This window comes from Carlito syrichta, unplaced genomic scaffold (genome assembly GCF_000164805.1).
Source record: "Carlito syrichta isolate Samal-C Ts95f unplaced genomic scaffold, Tarsius_syrichta-2.0.1 Scaffold314028, whole genome shotgun sequence".
Taxonomy (NCBI): Eukaryota; Metazoa; Chordata; class Mammalia; order Primates; family Tarsiidae; genus Carlito; species Carlito syrichta.
In genome coordinates, this window is record NW_007258124.1 from 841,655 (window position 1) to 853,034 (window position 11,380).

Genomic DNA, 11,380 nt, shown 5'->3' on the forward strand with positions numbered 1-11,380 from the left:
TTTATTTTGAGTTGGAGTCTCACTCTGTCGCCCAGACTGGAGTGCAGTGGCCGCTCCAGGCCACCGCAACCTTGACCCGCTGGGCTCCAGCGATCCTTCTGCCTCAGCCTTCCGAGTAGCCGGAATTACAGGCATGCGCTATCATACCCGGCTGATTTTTTGATTTATTGTAGAGGCGAGGTCTCACCAAGTTGCCCAGGTGGGTCTCGAACCCGCCAGCTCAGGCAATCCACCCACCTCAGCCTCCCAAAGCGTGGGATTACAGGCTGAGCCACCGAACCCGGCTGATAAATATTATTAATAAAATATTTATTTCCTTGTCATTAAGGAAATTAGGGGTCGTGGAGGTTATTGTGTGCTGTGGCATGTGTTCCTGTCACTCCAGCTTCTTGGGAAGCTGAAGCAAGAGGTTCACTTGTAAAATACCTAAAAGTAGGCTGGGCGCGGTGACTCATACCTATAATCTCAGCACTTTGGGAGGCCAGGGTGAGAGGATTGCTTAAGCCCATGGGTTCAAGACCAGCCTGGGCAACTTGGTGAGACCTCATCTCTACAATAAATAAAAAAATTAGCCAGTTGTGGTGGCGTGTGCCTGTAGTTCTAGCTACTTGGAAAGCTGAGGTGGAAGGATCATTGAGCCTAGCAGGGCAAGGCTGTGGTGGCCATGAGCATGCCACTGCACTCCAGCCTGGGTGACAGAGGGATACTCCGATTCAAAAAAAAAATGCCTAAAAGTATATAATCATCTAATATTAGAGCTGGGGTTTAAACCCAGGATCTTCTGTCTCCAAAATCTGAGCACTTTCTTTTTTACTGCATATCAATCTGTTAGTCTTTATATACTTAAAATTACTAATTAAATAATATTCTACAATTCAAATTGTTATTAATTAATTATTTTCTCTGCAAACAGTCCAAAATTAGGATGAGTATTCTTCTAACCAGTGAATTTCGAGTTTGCTTGGTTGGTTAAAATGAGATACTGTAGTCATGATTACCTCATCAAAAGTCAGTGTTATGCAAAGCTCTGTTTGAGCTCCCCTTGTATGTAGTAAATGGTGCATGCTATCTTCCTCTTCTGATCCGTATTTCTTGCAGAGAAAAAGAGAGACCAGCAGTTCTGTCCTGTGGCAAATGAGAAGGCAGCTTCTTCTGGAGTTGATGGGCATTCTTCCTACAGTAAGAAGTACCCGCATCGTGGAAGAAGCTGATGTGGACATGGAGCCCAATGTGTCTGTGTATTCAGGGCTGAAAGAAGAGCATGTTGTGAAAGCCAGTGCACTCTTACGTCTGTACTGTGCTTTGATGGGCATCGCTGGACTCAAGTATTCAATATTTTGATATGTTACCTTTTTGTCATTTTACTTTCTTGTTTCTAATCCCAAGAAAATGAGCCAAGGGCCTTTTAATCAGAGGATTTGAGTTTGCTATCAGGCTCAGGGAGTGGGCTGACCTATAGTAAGAATGAAATCCTCAGCCGGGCTCGGTGGCTCAGCCTGTAATCCTGCGCCTTGGGAGGCTAAGGTGAGTGGATTGCCTGAGCCCGCGGGTTTGAAAACCGCCTGGGCAACTTGGCGAGACCTCATCTCTACAATAATTCAAAAAATCAGCCGGGCATGGTAGCATGTGCCTGTAGTTCCAGCTACTTGGAGGGCTGAGGCAGAAGGATCACTGGAGCCCAGCAGGTCGAGGCTGTGGTGGCCAGGTGCATGCCACTGCACTCTAGTCTGGGCGACAGAGAGACTCCAACTGAAAAAAAAAAAAAAGAATGAAATCCTAAGGTCAAGCATTCCTAGCAGGGATATATTCATCTATTTTGTTCTGATTATAAATAGAATTATGAAGATATGGGAGAGGTCAGAGCAGTTTACCAGTTTTTAGTCATAGTGTAAAGAAACCTATGATTTCACTAACAGCTTGACAAAACTATAGTGAATGATCTATGAATGATCCTTTCTTTACCTGGCCCATTCAGCTAGTTGAAGTAACTGTTTCCTTTTACAGCTGAGATCATAAATTGTTTACAGTTGATGTGATGTGCATATTAAGCACAATGTTTCTTATTTAGTCACTGTACAAAATAATTTTGAATATTATTCCTAACTTATACATACAGTCTTCACTTTGCATGTTTCTGATAGGCATAAATTTTAGATACCGTGGTTTAGTAACCTAGCACTGGTTTCCCAATGTAGTTGAAATTTTAGTTGCCACTATACCAAATAATTAGCCAAATAATTGTATAAAGTACAAACTTTGTTGTGAGCTCTTCAGGTCACATATCACTATGTAGATCACAGATGCATGTTGTATTCAGTGACCAGTGACATCACTTTTAAAGTCTGTGACTGGTCACTGCATATCTGTTATTCGATTCATGCACATACAGCAAAGTAGACAGTTGTAAAGGTTGGATATCTCTTATAAGAAATGCTTGGGACCAGAAGTATTGCAGATTTTGAATTTTTTGGATTTTGGAATATTTACTTTTTAATTATTGGTTGAGCATGCCTAATCCGGAAATCTGAATTCCATAATACTTTAATGAGCATTTCCTTTGAGCATCATTGTGGTGCTCAAAAAGTTTCATATTTTGGAGCAGTTCAGATTTTGGATTTTTGGATTAGGAATATTCAACCTGTATTGCTTTTTTTTTCTCTCAGTAATTAACTCATATAACGTTTGACAAACACGGATAATCAAAAGAGGAAATTGGCTAATAAATATGAAAGTGTAGCAAAGAAGCAAAAAGCATTAACTCTGAAAATGACATTTGAACCAAATATAGATTGAAGAAATAGCTGACTATGAGAATGTTGACACTGCTGCCATTGAGAGGCTCTAGAGGAGCCAGTCAGAGGAACCTAGTGAAAGTGAACTTTTTGACATGAATGAGAAAAGTGATTGTGACAAAAGGCTGAAGATGTCCCAGAGCATATGATATTGGCAGAAATCTTCACATTAAAAGAACCCTCAGATATTTTATGACTGAAAGTGCAAAGGATAAGTTGTTGGTAACTGATCCAAAGTTAGAGGAGAGTATGACAGTTCACCAAGGCATAGAAAAAATGCTCACTTCGTGTTATAAGTTAATACAGTGAAAAGAAGAAGGCAAGAGCTGTTCAAACTACTTTTGGTAACGGTTTTACAAAGAAGTAAAACACTTTAATTCCAGTGTTTCTAATGTTTTCAGTTACAGTGTGCTTTAGAACTATTCATTTTACTGCTTTACAAAATATTTCCCTATGCACTATAACCAGCAGAGTTTTAATGTTTTGACAATAATTTTAAAGGTTACAGTACAATAACAATTTTCACCATGGATTAGTACGATTGCATTGCGTGGTTTCAGCTTCCATGGCTATTTCTGTGATCTTACACTATGGGGCAAAGTGAGGACTGCCTGTATTTGTGTCTTAGCAGAAATGCTAGTTGCAATCTCTCAACAGTTTTGCTTTTGGCAATTTAAGATGTTGAAGAGTTTTTAAATAGTGAAGTTTCATTATAAAGTTTAGAATTTGTATCTAGTATGATAAGAAATTTTCTTTCTCCTTCCTCCAACTAAAAAAAGTAAATCCTAATAATGTATTCCTTTGTAGGCCAACTGAAGAAGAAGCTGAACAATTATTGCAGTTGATGACAAGCCGTCCTCCTGCTACCCCAGCTGGGGTTCGCTTTGTTTCACTCTCCTTTTGTATGCTACTGGCATTTTCCACACTCGTCAGGTACCTAATTATATAACTTGCTCAGCATTCTCAAGGTCTGATTTTATTTACTCATTAAAACGCATGTATAGAGGGGGGCATACCTCATCAACAAGGGTACCTGCATAATGAACATTTGTATACCTAACCCTGAATTGTATCCCACATCTTTAAAATAAAAACATTTATTTAAAAAAGTCCATGTTTAAGGCCAAGTGCAATGGCTCACGCCTGTAATCCCAGCACTTTGGGAGGTGGAGTCCAGGGGTTTGAGACCTGCCTGGGTAATTTGGTGACACCTCATCTCTATAATAAATCAAAAAATTAGCTGGGCGTGGTGATGCATGCCTGTAGTTCCAGGCATTTGGAAGGCTGAAGCAGAAGGATCAGAGGGCCAAGGTTACGGTGGCTATGAGTATGCCACTACACTCCAGCCTGGGTGACAGAGCGAGACTTCTATGCAGAAAAAAAAATATATATGTATAGCATTAGATTAAGAGCTTACTACAAAATTTGGCCTAGGTATGGATGGTTGTAAAATTTAAAAAATATTGTTTAAAGGAGTCAAAATAGTTCTTCCAGATTTGTTAAGGATAATAGCAGTCTTTACTTCCCTCCTTCCTATTTCCCATTTCCTAGAGGCTGCGTCTTTCAGTTCTTTTAGATAATTCATTTGGGTTTTACTACTATATCTTTAATAGTACATTTGTGTTTGCTATGTCTTGATTTTTGTTTTTAGGCACTATTTATTGAGTTTCCACTATGAAAGATGAGAAATTAGTTCTCCTTTTCTTCTTTGTTCTAAACATATTTACATAATCTTATCTTTCCATTTTCCTAGTACAGTTATAATAATTTTGATTAGATTAATAAATAGTTGTTTATATTGTTATGATTATGTAGACACTGCTGGAAACTCAACCATGTGGTAGACAATTACTTTTTTCCTTGTCCATTTTTTTTTTTTTTGCATTAGTAATTTTGTTCTTGTTTTTTGGTTTTAATTTTCTTGGTATTCTGTATGCCATTAGTGCAACTTCAAACTCCCTGCCAGTCTAACTCTTCTCTCAAGATGTTCTGACTCATTAGACAGTCTGTCACTTTTATCTTGAGGAAATTTCTCCTGCAGCCTTTTGGTCTGGAGTGGTTACTGGCTATACCTGGTGGTGCACAGCTCTCTTCCTGGGATTGTTCTTCACTATCATTTTGGGGATTTGCTTTACTTCTCCTTTGTTGGAACTCCTGTTTCCTGTGTCTCATGTCATCTTTTTTCATTGGCTCCCTCATTTTGCTTCTTTAGAACAGGTGTGCATGAGGTACGTTTTTTTCTGAGACTGGTTATTCCTGAAAATATCTGACATTTGATTGATGGGATGTAGCATTCTAAGTTGGAAATAATTTCCTTTGAGAATTTTGAAGGCGTTTCTCCATTGTTTTCTAATTTCTAGTGTTATTGTTGAGAAGTCTAACGTTCTGATTCCTGGTCCTTTGTGTGGCCCATTCTTTTTTATTGTGGAAATATGTAGGATTAGCTTTTTGTCTCTAGGTTTTGAAATTTCTGGATGATATGCTTTAGTCTGTGTCTGTTTTTGTCTGTTGTTCTAGGTATTTAACCTGGAAACTCATGTCCTTCAGTTCTGGGACATTTTCCTGAATTAATTTGGTGGTTATGTCTTCCCTTTGGGTATTCTCTACAACTGCCTTTTACTTGGAATTGGACTTTTTGAAATTATCATTTCATAGTTCTTACCCTTTCCTCTTTTCCTTGCCTTTGGTCTTGTTCTACATTTTAAAAAAAATAGCATTATTGAGATAGAATTTACATATTGTAATATTGACCCATTTAAAATGTACAAGTCAGTGGCTTTTGAGTATACATACAGAGTTATACAACCATCACCACAATGTCATTTTGGAACATTTTCATCATTCCAGAAATAAACTATGCATTCTACCCTATAGGATTTCTCCTTGACTTTATCTTTGAATCCTACTTAGTGTTTAATTTCTTTTTTTTTTTGAGTTGGAGTCTCACTCCATTGCCTAGGCTGGAGGGCAGTGACATGCTCACAGCCACTGCATCCTCGACCTGCTGGGCTCAGGCGATCCTTCTGCCTTAGCCTTCCAAGTAGCTGGAACTACAGGCATGCACCACCACATTCAGCTAATTTTTTGATTTATTGTAGAGATGAGGTCTCACCAAGTTGCCCAGGCTGGTCTCGAACCCATGAGCTGAGGCAGTCCTCTCACTTCAGCCTCCCAAAATGCTGGGATTATAGGCGTGATCCACTGTGCCTGGCCTAGTGTTTAATTACTAAGAGCTCTTTTTTGTTCTCTGAGTTTCTGCTTCATGACATCTGTTGCTTCATAGTAGTATACTTTCTTTGATAATCATAATGCAGACTGAGCATGGTGACTCACACCTACAATCCCAGCACTTTGGGAGGCCAAGATGGGAGGACTGGTTGAGGCCAGGAATATGACACAACATAGGACAACATAGTGAGACCCATCTCTACAAAAAATTTTTAAAAACTGAGTGTATTGTCACATGCCTGTAGTCCCAGCTACTTGGGAGACGGAGATGAGAACATCACTTGAGCCCAGGAGTTCTATGAACATCACTTGAGCCCAGGAGTGAGTTATGATCATGCCACTGCACTCCAGCCTGCTTGACAGAGTGATACCATGTCTCTAAAAAAAAAATTATAATGTTATAATGATTTTGAAGGAATTTTATTTGTATCACTTCTTTTTTCTATGTTGCTTTTTTTAGTCTCTGTTTTTTAAATTAGAATCTTTTCTCAGGTGTTTAATATTTTTTGATTGTCTGTTCATATTTAAGAGTAGGAAGCTGAAAGGCATATTTGAACCTCTCAATGTATAGATGGGTCTTTGGGAAACTGTTGTTGGCCTGATCAGAGTTCTAAAGAATATTATCTGATCTGGAGAGTAAAGACTTGTCTCAAAACCCATGAACAACATTAAAACGTGAGGGTTAAGCTTTGGCAGAGGTCATTCTGCATTATAATCATAATCATCCACTTAATTCTCCTACTTTCAGACTGGTGTTCCAGGTATACCTGGTTGTCCCTTAATTCAGGAACACTGTTTTACCATCTCCAGAGAAAAAGTCTCTATTCATCTTCTCTCAGGGGTATTCGTACAGTTGTATAGAATGGAGGAGGTGATTTGGAGGTCTACTACTTATAAAACTGTCAGCCTTTTAATTTTAGTCTCTGTCTTCACTCTTATACTCAGAACTGCCTGAAGCTATTAGTTCCTGAGCCCTTTGAGAATTCTGTGGTATAAATGGGTTGGTTTTTCCTTCTGCTAATTTAGTGTCCTGCTTCCTCAGATCTGCTAAGTCAGTTACCACTTGTCTATATGTTCTCTAGCTTTTAGTATTTTGCTTTTATGCCTTTTTTTTTTTTTTTTGAGTTGGAGTCTCACTCTGTCGCTCAGACTGGAGTGCAGTGGCCGCTCCCGGCCACCGCAGCCTCGACCTGCTGGGCTCTGGCGATCCTTCCGCCTCAGCCTTCCGAGTAGCTGTAACTACAGGCGCGCGGTACCACGCCCGGCTAATTTTTTGATTTATTGTAGAGATGAGGTCTCGCCAAGTTGCCCAGGCGGGTCTCAAACCCGCGGGCTCAGTCAATCCGCTCACCTCGGCCTCCCAAAACGCTGGGATTACAGGCTGAACCACCGAGCCCGGCCTCTTTTAGGCCTTTTTAAGAAAATCCCTTTAATGTACTTTTAGTGGGGTTTCAGGAAATTGTGAAATCAGTATATGAGATGAAGTTACTTTCTTTTCTTTTCTCTTTACCTGAAGTACTTTTTTTTTGAATCGGAGTCTCACTCTGTCGCCCAGACTGGAGTGCAGTGGCATATTCATGGCTACCCCAGTGTCGACCTGCTGGGCTCAGGCGATCCTTCTGCCTCAGCCTTCCAAGTATCCGGAACTATAGGTGCGCTACCATGCCCGGCTAATTTTTTGATTTCTCTGTAGTTTTGAATTCTACTCAAAAGGTTTACATAAATTCAATTTTATTTTTCAGTTAAAAGATGGACTAACTTGTTACTTTATTTTTTTTCCTTAGTTGGGGTCTCACTCTATTGCCCAGGCTTGAGTACAGTGGCATGGCCTCAGCTCACTGCAACCTCAAACTCCTGGGCTCAGGCGATCCTCCCACCTTAGCCTTTCGAATAGTTGGGACTACAGGTGTGCGCCACCACTCCCAGCTAATATTTTGATTTCTTGTAGCAATGATGTCTTCCTAAGTTATGTAGGCTGGTCTTGAACCCCTGGACTCAAACAGTTTTTCTGCCTTGGCCTCCCAGAGTGTTGAGATTACAGGTGTGAGCCACTGTGACTGGCCACTTGTTTTCTAGTACTAAGTTTGTGAGTTTTTGATATTGATGTTTTAGCACTAGAGTTTTGTCTATATGAAATATGAAATAAATATCAGCTGTTGTATAGTTCTTTTAACATTATTTTATTTTATTTTTTGAGTTGGAGTCTCACTCTGTCACCCAGACTGGAGTGCAGTGGCTGCTCCTGGCCACCACAGCCTCGGCCTGCTGGGCTCTGGCGATCCTTCCGCCTCAGCCTTCCAAGTAGCCGGAATTACAGGCATGTGCTACCACGCCCGGCTGATTTTTTTTTTTTTAATTTATTGTAGAGATGAGGTCTCGCTGCCCAGGTGGATCTTGAACCCTCAGGCTCAGGCAATCCATTCACCTCAGCCTCCCAAAGGCGCGGGATTACAGGCTGAGCCACCGAGACTGGCTTATTTTATTTTTTATTTGAAAGATGTGGGGTACAATTCAGGGTTAGGTATACAAATGTTCATTATGCAGGTAACCTTGTTGATGAGATGTGCCCTCCCTCCCTCACAGTTTCCCACTACTGCCAATCCTGCCCCTGCCCTCGCCTGGCAGTTTCCTACTACTTTCTTATAGTATTATGATTTGTTCAACATCTATTTATGATTGAGAACATATGGTACTCTATTCTTTGTTTCTGTGATAGATCACTGAGTATGATCTCTTTTTTTTTTGAGTTGGAGTCTTACTCTGTCAACCCATGCATGCTCATGGCCCTCCACAGCCTTGACCTGCTGGGCTCAGGCGATCCTTCCTCCTCAGCCTTCCAAGTAGCTGGAACCACAGGTGCGTGCCGCCATACCCAACTAATTTTTGATTTATTGTAGAGACAAGGTCTCACCAAGTTGCCCAGGCTGGTCTCAAACCCCTGGACGCAGGCATCCTCTTGCCTCTGCCTCCCAAAGTGCTAGGATTATAGGCATTGAGCCACCGCATCCAGCTCTTTTAATATTCTAATGCTAAAAGAGCCTTGCTTTTCTGAGGAATGTGAGAAAGTTTACTCTCTCCAACCTGTAGGTGCAGTAACTAAGACTTGGGTTTGATTGTTCAGGTTTATGAAGAAAATTATAAAGGTCCTCCTCATTCTTTTTTTTTTTTTTATTATAAAGATGTGGGGTTCAATTCAGGGTTAGGTATACACACGTTGATTATGCAGGTACCCTTGTTAATGAGGTATGCCCTTCCCTCCCCTAGCAGTTTCCCTCAACTGCCAATTCTACCCTCCTTCCCCTGACAGTTTCCCACTACTGCCAATCCCTTTCTTATAGTATTATAAGTGTTTAAGGTCTGCTTAGGGGTGAGAACACATGGTACTCTGTTCTTGGTTTCTGTGATAGATGACTGAGTATGATCAACTTTAAATCCATCCAAGTTGCTGCGAAGTCCATATGTTTGTCCTTCTTTATGGCTGCATAATATTCCATTGTGTATATGTACCAAATTTTTTTTATCCAGTTCAGCTTCGATGGGCAATATGGTTGGTTCCATGTTTTTTGCTATTGTGAATAGAGCTGCAACAAACGTGTGTGTAGGTATCTTTTTTGTAGAATGATTTGAGTTCCTCCAGGTATATTCCCAATAGGGGAATTGCTAGGTCATATGGAAGGTCAATTTCGAGTTCTTTCAGAAATCGCCACACTGTCTTTCAAAGAGGTTGTACTAGTTTGCATTCCCACCAGCAGTATAGAAGCGTTTCTTTTTCTCCACAACCTCGCCAGCATCTGTTGTTGTTTGTTTTATTAATGATGGCCATTGTTACTGGGGTTAGGTGGTATCTCAATGTGGTTTTGATTTGGATTTCTCTGATGATGAGCGAGGCTGAGCAGTTTTTCATGTGTCTTTTGGCTGCCTGTATATCTTCTTTTGAAAAGTGTTTATTCATGTCTTTTGCTCTGAGCTCTGTAATTACTCCATATCTCAATGGCAGTTAATGGCCCAGTTCAGCAAGCCAGACATTTGATTTGCTATTTCAAAATAAGGAAGGAAAAATAATTTCTTTTTTTTTTTTTTTTTGAGTTGGAGTCTCACTCTGTCGCCCAGACTGGAGTGCAATGGCCCCTTCCAGCCACCGCAGCCTCGACCTGCTGGGCTCCGGTGATCCTTCTGCCTCAGCCTTCCAAGTAGCTGGAATTACAGGCATGCGCTACCACGCCCGGCTGATTTTTTGATTTATTGTAGAGATGAGGTCTCGCTGCCCAGGCGGGTCTTGAACCCATGGGCTTAGGCAGTCCACTCACCTCAGCCTCCCAAAGGCGCGGGATTACAGGCTGAGCCACTGAGCCCGGCCTGGAAAAATAATTTCTACCAAAAATAATTTCTCGTTCATATGCTGGTGTTTACACTTTAAACCGTGACTTTCTGGTATGTTTTTTATAGTACACCTGAACAGGAGCAGCTAATGGTGGTGTGGCTGAGTTGGATGATAAAAGAAGAAGCCTATTTTGAGAGGTAAAATGGCTTAATTTGTTTTAGTTAGTTGAGAAAGCTTCTCTTATTCTCTCTTTGGAAATTCATGTATACACATTTTTTGTTTCAACAGTACTTCAGGTGTCTCTGCTTCTTTTGGGGAGATGTTATTATTGGTGGCTATGTATTTTCACAGCAATCAGCTTAGTGCTATCATTGACTTGGTCTGTTCCACTTTGGGGATGAAGGTAATTTTAACTTCTTTCTAAAAGAAGGTATTTCTAAGCTGGATATATTGTTATAGTGTAAAGTAAATAGATTTTTTTCATTTCAGTAATTTTAGTTGTGTCATAGTTTTCAGTTTTATCAGGAGTGCTTAGAAAATATGCATTTTTTTAGCCGGGCGTGGTAGCGCGCGCCTGTAGTTCCAGCTACTTGGAAGGCTGAGGCAGAAGGATTGCCGGAGCCCAGCAGGTCGAGGCTGTGGTGGCCGGGAGCAGCCACTGCACTCCAGTCTGGGTGACAGAGCGAGACTGCAGCTCAAAAAAAAAAAGAAAATATGCTTTGAAGACATTCATTTACAAGAATAATAGATATTCAATGCAGAAAACTTGGAAAGCTCAGAAAGGGAAAATTATCTTATATTCCACCATTCAGAGACATCTACTATATTACTGTTAACATTCTGGTATCTGTTCTTTCTTGAAAGTGGCATAGCTGGGCTCGGTGGCTCAGCCTGTAGTCCCACACTTTGGGAGGCTGAGGTGAGTGAATTGCCTGAGCCCATGGGTTTGAGACCTACCTGGGCAACTTGGTGAGACCTCATCTCTACAATAAATCAAAAAATTAGCCGGGCGTGGTAGCTCATGCCTGTAATTCCGGCT

The 11,380-nt window shown here is 40.8% G+C and overlaps 1 protein-coding gene across 2 annotated transcripts in view; it reads left to right on the forward strand.

Moving 5' to 3' along the window:
* INTS2 (integrator complex subunit 2) overlaps window positions 1-11,380 on the forward strand; it is a 70,891-nt gene that overhangs the window by 16,218 nt on the left and 43,293 nt on the right. For both annotated transcript variants that reach the window (XM_021718948.1, XM_008070846.2), the window contains exons 8-11: window positions 1,099-1,325; window positions 3,600-3,725; window positions 10,467-10,538; window positions 10,630-10,744. In XM_021718948.1, the coding sequence (XP_021574623.1) occupies window positions 1,099-1,325; window positions 3,600-3,725; window positions 10,467-10,538; window positions 10,630-10,744 (540 nt within the window). The remainder of the gene's footprint in view (window positions 1-1,098; window positions 1,326-3,599; window positions 3,726-10,466; window positions 10,539-10,629; window positions 10,745-11,380) is intronic.